The sequence below is a fragment of the Abramis brama genome (genome assembly GCF_963993115.1).
Source record: "Abramis brama genome assembly, chromosome: 10".
Classification (NCBI taxonomy): Eukaryota; Metazoa; Chordata; class Actinopteri; order Cypriniformes; family Leuciscidae; genus Abramis; species Abramis brama.
Genome location: NC_139972.1, coordinates 21,110,301 through 21,124,303, shown reverse-complemented (window position 1 = coordinate 21,124,303; position 14,003 = coordinate 21,110,301). Strand labels below are relative to the sequence as shown.

Here is a 14,003-nt window from a genome sequence, read left to right as displayed (position 1 = left end):
ATTGTGTGACACCAACAGTTCCAATATACACAAACAAGCACGCACACAAAGGGCTGTGGGTAAGTGTCTGCTTTCGACTAGCAGTGTCAAATCAGGCGAGGGGGGTGGGGGGGTGGGGTGTTACATGTGTGTTAGACAGACGCCACTCTTCCTCCCCAGTGGACTGCATTAACATGGCATGACACTAACATCATGAAGCGAAAGAGAGGGAAGGGCGGAGGAGAAGAGCGTCCATCCGGCCAGCAACCCTCTCTCCACTTCATTTCTCCATCTTTTCTGAAAGAGCGTGGGGTCAACTCTTCCGTCCTCTTCCTGTCACATCTGTGTAAATGAGGCTAGCGGTATGTGTGTTTTTATTCTCTGTAGTTAACACCAACAGTGTTGCACAGGCCTGAGAGAAACAGATGCTTTCATGGAGGCTATGTCCAGATGTTGCCCCCCTCCGCACTTCGCCTTGAGCCCGCCATATTGCAGCCGCCTCACACTGACAGCACTTATTACACACAGCCCGCTGCCATAGCGCTCACAGAGGACTGTGCTTTTTATGCTATGTTGCCATAACACATAACAGACAAGCAGACTAATTGCAATCACATATAAAGCAGATAAATAGAGCCATCAACAGGGTTTAGACTGTGTTTAGTCAATAGCTGTCGCTGCACGTGTTAATGGTGTCATTAGGCAGGCGGGATGTGATGGGGGATGTATGCTGTCGCTAATGCTGGTACATTAACAACCTTAAGGTTTAAGAGCTTTGGCTGGGGCCGTTCAGGCCACACAAAAAATGCCACACACATGCTGGACATGCTGCATCTGGGTAATCAAGAACATTAGATCATAAAACTTACAGTGGGGTTCAAAAGTCTGAGACCGCATTGTAAATCTGGGAATAAGAATCTAATTTAAAATATTATGAACAATTTATAATTAAGAATTTAATGATGCAAAATAAATAAGGAATGTTTAATATTCTGCACGATTTTAGTAGGCAACTCTAGTGCTGTTGTTATTAAGCATAATACTAGGAAATACTGAAAATTAAATGAATTTTTCAATTAAACTGTTCATTGATGTTGTTATGCTGATAATATGAACTTTTTTCTTTTTTTTTTAAGAAATGTATTAAATTGCAAACAAAAAACATTTGTATTATAGGCTTTTGGATCTCACTGTACATACCTTATAAATAAAGTATTGTTATTGTTAACAAAAATGTTTGTTTATTGAAATAAAGACTTTAGATGAAGTATTAGAATTTAAAGTTTTAGATGAAAAACTTTTTTTATATTATAAAAAATTATATTATTAATGTTGTCTTGGCAACTAAGTGAAACGTACTAAAATCAATAAAAACTGAAATTAAAATAATTTAAATCTAAATAGAAATGTAAAAAACTAAAAATAATTAAAATGACATCACATTCCAAAATGTATAAAACTTAAACTAAAATTAAAAACTAAAAATATAAAATGTAAAGCTAATAAACAATACTATAAATAATACTAAAACAACACAGTAAATGAATAAAAGTTTGTTTTCTCGTCTAATAAATCAGACAATCCTGCATAACAGTGCTATGCTTTAGTCTGGATGACAGGTGGAAATAAAGGATAACAAATTTGACCAGATCCATGTTAGGTGTACGTACCTGGTAATGGGGCAAGAAATTATTAATGCCTTCTACTGGCAGCAACTCAGTGATGCATTATCACTGTAAGTGTTTCACTGAAATGTCTGATGTGTGCAAAGTTAAGCTAATGTAGAGATGAAGGTCATAGGAGAAGGCCGGAGTTCTGACTGACCTGTGAGAGCCATTCTTCATCCTCCTGGCCACTGTGATCGGAGGCCAGGCTGTCATAAGACTCATGCCGGGTGATGGGGCCAGGGCTGCCAGGAGGTACCACTGCACACAGAGAGAAAAAAGTAAAGATGAGTTATGTACTAAAATTATTATATTATAACCTTGCTAATAAATAAATAAATAAATAAATAAATAAATAAATAAATAAATAAATAAATAAAAACTGTAATTACATTATGACTGTTTCTGTAAGAATTGCACTGTGAGGCACTTGCATAAAATAACCATTATATTATATTATATTATATTATATTATATTATATTATATTATATTATATTATATTATATGCTCACCTTGCCAATAAATAAATAAATAAATAAATACTTTGCCAATATATTATATTATATTACATTATATGAGCTGGCTTGCAACAAAATAAATAAATAAAATAATAATAAAATTGGTTCCATTATGACTGTTTCTGTAAGAATTGCACAGTAAGGCACTTGCATAAAATAACCATTATATATTATATTATATTATATTATATTATATTATATTATATTATATTATATTATATCATATTATATTATATTATATTATATTATATTATATTATATTATATTATATTATATTATATTATATTATATTATACAGTCACCTTGCTAAAACAATCCTCAGGTCGTTCCATGATAACTGTTTCTGTACGAAGTACACTGTAAATCACTTTGCATAAAAGCACCAATAAAACACCTAATTAGCAATTAACATTTCTGTGCTGTAGAAAGCCAGTCAAAATGTTCACAGTGTGTTTTGGTATGTGAGAAAGTGAGACAGATAAAAGACCGCAGAGCTTTCAGCGGCAAAGACAGCAAGGACAGAGACAGATGGAGCACTTGGAGGCTTCGCTAAGCAGGCGCCAAGTATTCAGACTAATGTGCACAATCAGTGGATTCCCTTCCCACCTCCAGGCAAACACATGCCTTTGTTACCAATGTACATAATACAGCAGTGAATAATAAAGATGTCAAGCCCTCATCTGGAGGACACAAGGAGCCCGTCCTGTTCCCTCTTCTTCTCTCTATCTGTCTCGCAGACATAAGTGCTCACACACCAGGTGTTCAGACACACTTGATGAGGTGATCCTGCCAGGTTCATGGCACAGTCACTACTGTGTGAGTAACAGATACACTGACACCTCCACTCGAAGAGGAAATCTGCTCGCTATCGGCCCCACTCAATCACAGTAACACTAGCCGCTGCCAGAGCGCGGCCTCCGCTATCCAAGCACGCTGCATTATGCCGACATAAATCGTAGAGTGACTTACCGACCTCTGATGGGTCAGAACAGAGCCGGACCATGTTACCTCTTAAACACAATCAAGCTCTGGCCCTCCTCCTTCCCCCCCCTCACAAAGCCCAGGGGGACAATAAGTGTTGACTAATAAATAATTGAAGCGTAAGAACAGTAGCTGGCTCTGTAGATCAGGTTACAGTGGGTTCATAATGGCCGGGCTTAAGAGGTCGAGGGCTCCTGGACTGTTAAGAGCAGTTTATCTGTTGTGAGTTAGAGTGTGAGCAACAGAATAAGGACAGGAAACAGGCCCTGACCGCATAAACCCGCAGTATCACAGTCAAAGCCTGGTTACAAATTTGCTTTGGCCACCAACACACAAACCATGTACAAACGACCTTTCAGTTAAATAATGTTTGTTCAGGTGCATAACTGTGTACGCATTGACACCTGGAAACAGAAGCCAGACCAGGTTTTGTTAATGTTGTTGCCATTACTATAGTTATTTTCTCCACACTAGAACATAACTACAGTAATAAAGAAAATACTCATATTTTTAACCCTTCAATAAATTCATTCTTAATTTATAATTTTTTTACAAAAGCAAATAAATCAATATATTTAATATATATATATATATATTTAATATATATATATATATATATATATATATATATATATATATATATATATATATTTCCATATTTATATAAAGAAGTCAGTATGTGGATAAGAATATGTGAACATCAAAATTGGGAAGGTTACTTTGGAAATGTAATAGGTTACAGATTACAAGTTACCCTATTTAAAATGTAATAAGTAGTGTAACTATTTCAATTACTTTATTAAAGTAATGTAACTGAGTAACTGTAATTTAATTTAAAAAAATTACAGTTACTTTTATTTTGTAATTAAATTACATAATGCCATTACGTGTAACTAGTTACTCCCCAAAACCGATTATTCAGATATTTACATGTGTATTTAATTTTGTATTAATTCATTCATAAGTGTGGTCTTGTATTAAATGCTTTTTCTATTACTGTTGTTATTTTCCCCACATTTCCTCAAAATGAATAAATAAATGTAAGCCCATTAATTATTGAGTGAATCCATGTTTATTAATTATTATTTTTCCAAAAACAAATGTTTATTTAAAACTATATTTATTTATTTCCATATTTATATAAATTAATCAATATGTGAATAAAAAAAATGTAACATCTAAATAATTACATATCTACTAAATTTGTATTTATTTTAATTAATTAACTTATTGCATTATTATTTGCTTTAATGCATGATTTATTGCTTGGTCCACAGAAAAAAAAATTTTGTATGTCCATTAAAAAAGTTGAATCAAAAGAATTCTCCATGTTTGTCTTATGACATTTTCTTCGGGGTTATCTTGCATTAAATGTTTCTGCCATTACTGTAGTTATTTGTTTCTACTCTGTCACTTTTTACTTAATTATTTAGTATACTCCAAACACAGCTATTCAAATAATGCCAGGTGTTTGGGTATATTTTGCTCGCTGTGTTCCAAAAACACAATGAAAGATTATGTTAAATAAAAGTGCTAAATGTTGTAAAGGTCACGGTCTGCACATTCCTGCAGCTCTGAACAAAACCCTCACACCTTTCCTTAAGAAATCAGGACTCATTCATTAGAGAGCTCTCAGACTCACAGCCGCCACTCTCTCTGCTCAACGACAGCTAATGTCGCAAGCTGAGGATTCCCTGAGCGCTGTCAGTTGGACCGAAGGAGCTTCGCTGGGCCAGCGTGTCCTTGTTATCTACCCATCATCTGGGTATCATCAGCAGTGGCTGGGTAATGCTCCCCTTCCCGAGAGCTGCCAAAGGCTGGGCAGATGGACAGGTGGAGATAGTGACCAAGAAGTGGCGCCACGGTTGCTTTTATCACCAGTCGTGCAGGCTCCAGCTCCTCTGACCCTACCGTCCACATGCTGCATTTTTAATCAGCCAGGTCATCCAATCTAGAAGCAAGACCAGAGCTGTCAATCACAAAGCCCTGCTCGCTGCGAGTCCTCACAGTTTGAGGGTAAAGGCACGCACCCCGCCCATTTCTGAGACGACTGAGCCTGGGAACTGTCCACTACCAATGCACCTCTGCTATCTCCAGCTCTCTTCCGCCATCTTTCTTTGTATTCTCTCCTCTTCAGAGTAGCCTTTTACAAAGTAATTACAAAGAAAACGACAGGCTGATAACATTAACGGCTTCTTTGTGCTTGATCCCTAAAGGAGGCGCATCACTTCCTGTGTACAACTGCTTAACCCTAGTGAGAATCTTGTCAACAAAACTACTGATGGAAATGTCTGTTAAAGGGTTTCTTTTTTTGGCAACGTTAACAAAGATGAGACAAAAAAGTGCATCATTATGATAATTATTTAAATTAAAACAAAAATAATATATTATCGCAAGTTAAAGCAACACCAAGGAACTTTTCCTCTGTGGTCGCCCTACAGGTTGGAAGCGGAATTGTCCATTACCGCTGTCGTAAATAATTTAGCCTACCGCATCCTACTGTCGCACGTGCATGCGCAAGCTCGCTGTTTATCCAGCACCGGCTTTGGAATCAACAATGTAACGCTTGCCGTAAAGCAAGTCAAATTTGTAGTTTTCTTATGTCTCATTAGAACTACAGAAACGCGATCCGATCTGGCAATCTTACAAAGCGTGGATATACCAGATAATGAACCACTTGATGAACCACTGAAACGATTTTGGAAACATTATTTGAAGGTAAAAAATCCTACTTAGTGTTGCTTTAATTGACTAAAATACAAATCTGTGTAAAAATGAACACTGGTAAAATCTAAAATCCCTTACATTGTATTCCTAAGTCATTGCCGTTAATGGCCCGACACAATGCAAGGAACAATCAAAGGTAATAATAAAATAAAAGGTAATAATCATAAAAAATAGGGTGGGGGGGGGAATTCAGGCTATTAACATAAAAAAAAAGTGTTTTAGATAATCCAATCATAGTCAATAATGTCATGCTGATATACGTCTTAATATATAAAATATTTGAATTATCTGAATAATTTTGCACTTTTTAAGTAAAATGCCAATATCATCCAGTAAAACTAGATGCTATGTTAAAGTAAAATGAATGGGAAAAAAGTATATACTTAAACATTATGTAATAATATTATAATATAATGTACACAATCACATATACACACACATATATATGTATATACATATACATACATATACATACATACACATACATATACATATATATATATATATATATATATATATATGTATATATACACACAGACATACACACACACACACACACACACACACATACATACACATACACACACACACATACTGGAAAACCCTGAACTACATTGGATGTGTCAGTGGTTGCTGCTCGCAGTGCGATACAAAGCAGAGAGCAATCAAAGGTGGCACGTCGTGGGCTGCCCAGCACACTGAGGGCCAGGGGCGACGGGGAATCATGGCCTGTGCACATATACTCTCCTGAGTGTCAGGTCGGGGAGGTTCTGCTATAACAGAAGTGCACGGGGCAAAGATCTCTGGCTTATTTTAATTAGACATTAACGTTAATGCACTGAGCAAGCTCATTATGCCTTTCTTTGCCCCTGGTGAACCGCATCCACACAGAGCCGCTGCCACGACCGCTCATGCCCGGCTATTTCATCACTCTGACACATGCATGGCGATTAGACCGACTTCTGGAGAATATTCTACCCGTTAGGCCTTGAGCACTTGGGCTTTAGTGGCAGAGGAGAAATGTGAAGCTTGGCCTGAAGGACCCAGACAGCTAATTACTCATTAATGTTTATGATTATCCAGCTAACGTAACAATGCTCACTTATTCAAGATATATTAGATGTGTGGTCATCCGTGAGCCTTCTGCCCTCGAGTTGCATTCTCTTGCCTTTCATATGTCAACCCAAAGTGCTTGCGCTCTCCATGCACTTGTTATTAAATTACATGGGTTTAAAACCACACTAATTGGTTTAATCTGAACTTCGGGTTAATTTGGCTCTATGATGAGTTTCAGGGCACGGATGTACTACAGAGTGACAAAGGCCTGATTCACGAAACCACCGGAGACAGAAAAGCGCTTCACCAACTGCTACGTCAAATGGAACGGGCTTATCTTCTGCAACCTTTCAAAAAACGGGCAGGCAGAAAGAGATTGAGTTTACTGTGCATGTTTCTTGTGTTGTGGTGTACCAATAAGGGCTAAAAACAACTGTCTCCAGTGAGACAGACATACATACATATACTTACATCCAGCCAGGAGGTACTGATAGTACTGCACGAAGTCTGAGGCCAGCACCAAGGGGTGGTTGCTGTTGAAAGGTGGTTGTAGCTCATTCCACTGCGGTGTCCTACTCAAAACAAACACAGAAATCAATTTAGGAAGCGCATATCAAAAGGCCAGATGTATATAACAGTCTCCAGCTGAGCTATAATGGACTCAAACTCTCCGCAGCCCAGCAGAACTTCCATTTCTCAAATCTCATGTGGGCTGCACGGGCTATACAGCTCAGTACATATAATCATTGAACATGTACAATCAGATCAGAAAGCCATTCTGAGAGCAACCCCTGCCTGTTTCCATTTTCTTCGCTCGGTCACAAGCATTATTGCATTACGACTGAGCTCAGCGTCTGGGTCCGTGGCAAGCTGTGACATTAATCATTTGCTTGCCCTCATTAAGGCGCCATTTAAGCTGTTTTATGTTAATGATATGACTGCAGTAGGTCGTGTCAGGTGCTTCTGTCGGACTGAAGGTGAAGTGTAAAAGCAGGTAAATAGGTGTGGTGCTGAGAGCCTCGGGGGCAAGACCTGGCTAGATTCCAACAGGCTCTCGGACAGGTGTTCAGCTCCAGAGGCGTGTCGTCGCCTATCTTTTGAGCCGTGCTGATTGGACGAGGCTCCAGCACATGCTCCACCAGGTTTCCGTAGCAACTCAGGATGTACAGCGATTCAACAACAGCCTGGCGAGACTGATCTAACAGGGAAGAAAAGTCAAATCCAAATTTTTAAAGATTAAGATAGTGGTTTCTAACATAGCCTCAGAATTGTTTTAGTGGATTTTTTGGAACAGATTTTGAAGTTTCATCTGATACCACTTAAAGAAGCAAAGCAGCAAAAAGAGCATACCAAAGCGTATGATAAATAATAAATGAATATAAATATATATTAACTAATATACAATGAAATATAATAAAAAATGATGTTTAAAAAAATGTAAATCACCAAAAATCACACCACTTAATTAAGTTCTAGCTTAAAAATTGTGTCTAAATAAAGCCCAAGATAAAAAGGTTGTAAACCATGTCAAACCTTTCTCTCTCTTCAAGTTGGGGTTGGTGATAAACCAAGAGCGAGAGGAGGCGAAGACTGCAGCCACGCAGAACTCCCCACCGCTGGACTTACTGGGTGAGATTTGGGGGGGCGGCTTGGCTTTGCTGCAAAAAAGAGACATAAATGACAATAAGAATGTAGAGAGTGAAAGTCTGCTTTTGGGGAATGACATCAAGAGTAAAAGAGGAAAAATAAAGTCACCTCACAGATGAGAAAAGAGACACAGTTGAGAGGTACAGAATCAAGGCAAATATTCCTGCATATGAATGATATCACTCAAAAAGCTTTGAATGAAAATTGCACATCCACAAATAAAATACTGGGCTTGTAACCAACAACATACTACAGCAGCACACATTCTTACTTCATGCAAGCAAAAAAAAAAAAAAAAAAGTCATAATCCAAAGAGAGACAGTTTACAATACAATTTAATAAATAAAGATTTAATAAAATAAATTGTAAATGCTTTTAAATAATAATTTTTACAGGATTCTAATTTCACTTAATTCATATTTGGGAGAAATAGCCACTTTTAAGTCTTAATTAGAAAGTACAATTTCACCACAGTTGTCAAACCCAGAAAAACATAGCCTCACCAAATCTGAGGATGTTTTATATTTCTGTTTTGTGTGTATAATGATGTTGTTAAAGCTCAACACACACGCACGCACGCACGCAGGCACACAAACACACACACACACACACACACACACACACACACACACACACACACACACTAGTATGTATCTAGTTGGTACATATACCACATAATGGCAGTACATTTCTTATAAAGCTGCTTCAAATGGAGGCTTTTAAGTTGCTTTGGAAGGCCTCATTCCAGTCTTGGCATTTGAGAAAAATGATTAGGGCCTATTGAATTATTCTTTACGTCAGTAAGATTTTGAAGAAGCCAAGGAGAAAAAAGGGTCATGGGCTGAGAGATAAGGGCTTGCATATGGAATTCATCCTAGAACAGTAGCCATGTGGTATCACTGTCTGACTCCTGCACTAACCCACACTGTAAAACCTGCCCTCTACTGTATATCTCATTCAAACAACAGACTCCAAAAACACTGACTACTGGATGAAGTACTTGACACGGCATTCTAAAAACGCAGTACTCAAAATGATAAATAATAAAAACAGTGATTGCTTTCTAAAGCAATCCTTTGTAACATCTATTCAATATTTACTTCTGCCAAAATAATTGTCTTCACTTTGGGACTTTTGACTTTTTCAAATGTTAGATGCCAAACTCTTAAATATGTGAGCCCCATGATTAACACAAAATATAAAGACAGTTATATATTTACATGTACAAATATCCATTTATATTTAGTGAGAAAATTGGAAAAAAAACTAAACAAAAATAAAAATTCATAATATATAATTAAATGAAATAACCAGCTGTAATATCGTTTTACAGTACTGTTTGGGTCATTAAGATGTTTTTATTTTATTATTTATACTTCATTTAAAAAAGTGAAAACATTTACAAACAATGCCACAAAATATTTCTTTCTCAAATAAATGCACCAGTTTTCACAAAAACATTAAGCAGCACAACTTCTTTAAATATTGTAATAATAATAAGAAATGTTTCTTAAGCAGCCAATCAGAATATTAGAATGATTTCTGAAGGATCATGTGACACTGAAGACTGGAGTAATGATGCTGAAAATTAAGCTTTACAATCACAGGAATAAATTAACTTTTGAAACATATGCAAATAGTTATTTTAAATTGCAATAATATTTCACAATACTCATGTTTTTACTTTATTTTTGATCAAATTAATGCAGCCTTGGTGAGCACAAAAAAACTTTTTTCAAAAACATTAAAACCCCAAATGGTTAAGTATATTTTTTATAATTCTATTGTACTAAAGCCAAATCAAAGAATTAAAATAGTATTGGGAACACATTATCTAAAATGTCAGATGTACAAACCAGAAGAGAAACATTTTCAATTCAAATTTGTTTGTATAATGCAATGTAAAGTTAATTTTTAATCCCTAAAATGTTTTGCAGGCCCCAGACACTGCCTTTCAGTTTGAAAACCCTTGATACATATGATTAATTAATCAGCATATTATGCAATTAATTCAATTCCCATCTGTAATCGAATGACAGCCCTAGTCATTATGCACTAAAAGATCAGATAACTGCAAAACAAAACTGCCGATTGTAATGAAATTGTTGTAGACCGTGGAGTCTGGACTGGGAGTTAATGTGGATGAATTGTCCAGTGTTTGAACCGGGACTCCTCCAGCCTTGCATTACACTAATAGGTGTTGAGTGACCTGTTGCTGAGCTGCACTCTCACTCTGTCACTTCCCTTAAAACTGTCATCAAGTCGTAAATTACTCTCAGGACGAGGAGTGATGCTGACATCTTTGTTTAGCCGACACCAGGCGAGGATTGCTGGTCGGGAAGGACTAAAGACAAAAAAGACAAAGTAAAGAAAAGCAGGGAGAGATATTGGCACATGTTTATTGGTGTTGGACGGAGGTGAAGCGAATAACTAAAAAGCTGAGCAGTGCGTGCCGCTGATGGGGAGATACCAGAGGTTTGTTAGTACATCTGCTTTGCTGAAGCAGACGAGAGCGTCTCGCTATCCGTCAGTGTAGAACAGGGGACACAGCACTAAACAAACACGATCAGCCGCTACAGGATTTGAAGAGCGGAGTACAGTGAAGTGCACATTTCCTTTTCCCCCCCTCTAATAAAACCAGGAATCCCAAGAGGGATAAAAAAAGGAGAGAAGACAGCAGACATTTTGATAACCTCAAATCTTTAGAAACGCCACTTCCTTTGCCCTGACCATCACTGACCGTAGAGAAAAACATTGAGTGTAGCTCAAAGAAGCATTTAAATCCTTCCTGACCCACCGCTGCGTTCAAGGCAATGAGGAAAGTGAACGAGCTAAGCAGTTTTCCAGTCTAGGATGCAGGTAAAGATCTGGCATTTTCAGAACGTCGCAGTTTCTTGAAAGGAAAACTGTAAAGGATGGGCGCACAGATGTTTTTAATAACAAAACCAAACCGACTTCGGTGTGACTAAACATTTATTCCTCTGAGATCACAGGCTGAAGCCGTCTGCCACAAATCTGAAAAGAAACTGTATCCGTTTCTGAGTGCTTTGCATAATAAATCTGGAAATATTCTTTAAAAGGTATATAATGTCATGCCAGTAATGATGATGAGACCAAAAACACTGCAAAGAACCAGTCTGAGCTAAAAGCCGGGCATAACTTCGAGCGCTCATCAGCTAGCGGTGCACTAACTATGGCCAACTATGGTAAGAGCTCTTTGAAGAGGCATTGGTCAGAAGATGATTTGGTCAACATGTTCTTATTTGAGTGCACTTCACACTTGCATTGCGTCTGAATTTCCTTGAAACGACCGCTGGAGTTGGTTTGTCTGTATATGAAATCACTTTTTTCCTCTCAAAGTGGCTAGCATGACTCAAGCTGTAGTGATTCAGCGGGCCATTTGAGCGAACGGATTAATCTAAATAAATATTGGCATGGGGAGCAGCTTACACAAAAATGTATCTGAAAATCAATAAATTATGAAACTTAAACATATTTAGTGAGATGGAGGAGAAGGGAAGACAGACGCTACTAAACAGAAGCCAATTTCATCTTCCCCCTATTGGCATTTCCCCTGCTGCTTCTAGAGTGTTTTTTCCCCTCTCTCTCTAACTAATTCACTGAAAAGACTCCTTGCATGTCATTTCCACTTTTAATTTAACATATGAGGACTCTTGACGTGAGCTAATAGCTTTTCCTCAAGGGCATAATTCAATCTGTGATGTCCACCATCAAAGCCCGGCCACATTACAGTCCCGGCCACAGACGAGGCGCCATCAGGGGGAAGGCGGCCCCTATTTGTTTTCAAACAAATGCGACAGCGCTTTAAACGGCAAGAAGAAGCACGGACCTCATTTTAACGTATCGGGGGACCATATGGTCGGTGTACGTCAGGCAGCGGGGCCTGTGTTACAAAGCTCATGAAAGGATAGTGCAGAATGCAGACATGTCTCTCAACGTCACATTTATTATCTCACAGCAGCTTTTCCTCGGACATGGCTCAGGCACACAGCCACAGTCCACACACACCGTGGCAGCCATTTGGGAGGCCGGCATCAAACGCTAAAAGAGAAACAGAAATTTTTCCCCTCCATTTCCAACGTTCCAGCTCATTGGGATATCGTTGAGGAAGGTGCCTGATTCGGCATGATTTCCCTTTTCCTTAGAGAGATGCTGGAAAATATGAGTTCCCCAGGTGTGAGCGCAGCTGTCTATGGTATTTACAAGCTGGCAGGTTTTGAGGTTTGTGATAGTTGCACTTCGTTCTTGGCTCTATGATGCACGGGACACTTCTGTGAGTTTCAAAAAAATAAAGCAGAAAAAAACATGTTAAAGCTTCCATAACCTACAAAAACTTTTCTTGAACAGTCTCATATCGTACCATTCTTCTTCTTTCTTTTTATGTTGCAGATTCTATTTCTATTTCTATTAGAATTTTTTGAGAATGAAAAATAGTTCCAGAACCAAGGTAGCTGAAAAGGTGGACAGTCACGGCGCTCTATAGCATTATTTTCTACTCTTTATCAGTCTACTCTTGATTTGATTACTTTTAATTTACTTTAATCCATATGTCTTCTGAGCTGTTTATAACAAAATCTTATGTTCTGCCATTTTGTATTTGAGCTGATGTTTTCCATCTTATGTTTCTGTGTGGGAGTGTTCTGTTTTGAAATACTAGATGATTCCTCTAATACATCCACGTGATATTAAGCACATTTCACTTCTCTAAAAGGAAAAACTAATTACCATTTAGTGCTACATCTAAAATCAATCATATGTTTCCGATGAAATGTGGAGCTCCAGTTGTGTCACACATTAATGTGCCTAGCCCAGTTAAGAGGAAGCTATGGGGAATATTAAGATTTATCATGTTAATGATGATGCTTTGAAACACATACGTCCTCAGAGATCACAGTAGAGCAGTGCAGGAAAAAGATCTAATAATTAAAACCTATGTGAGGACACCACAACAAAAGCTGAAACCTAAGCCAGAGGAATGACAGCAGCACATGTGATTCAATTTTTTTAGGGTGTGAGGGATGCAGGGTGGACCATTTTGCTGAGATTCAATCTTTGAAGCTGCAACTAAAAGATTAAAAGACAGAAAGTCTGCAAATGCAGATTATACATATACACACACATAATTATATATATATATATATATATGTGTGTGTGTGTGTGTGTGTGTGTGTGTGTGTGTGTGTGTGTGTGTGTGTGTGTGTGTTTTTATATATATTATATATATATATATATATATATATATATATATATATATATATATAATTTTATTTTTTATCCACACATGCAAACACTTTTTTTTTCAACAAAATTATGCATTGCTTTCATAATAATCCTCCCTTTTGATAGTAAAGTAACTTTTTGAGTTTGCATCTAATAAAAAATCTCTGTGTTTTTCTCCATATAAACTCA

The 14,003-nt window shown here is 37.4% G+C and overlaps 1 protein-coding gene across 6 annotated transcripts in view; it reads right to left on the bottom strand.

Annotated features, from left to right (window-relative positions):
- Nucleotides 1–14,003, bottom strand: part of bcas3 (BCAS3 microtubule associated cell migration factor) — a 230,017-nt gene that overhangs the window by 139,254 nt on the left and 76,760 nt on the right. For all 6 annotated transcript variants that reach the window (XM_084126193.1, XM_084126195.1, XM_084126197.1 and 3 more), the window contains exons 17-20: nt 8,460–8,584; nt 7,959–8,124; nt 7,398–7,498; nt 1,804–1,904 (exon numbers count right to left, since the gene is read on the bottom strand). In XM_084126193.1, the coding sequence (XP_083982319.1) occupies nt 1,804–1,904; nt 7,398–7,498; nt 7,959–8,124; nt 8,460–8,584 (493 nt within the window). The remainder of the gene's footprint in view (nt 1–1,803; nt 1,905–7,397; nt 7,499–7,958; nt 8,125–8,459; nt 8,585–14,003) is intronic.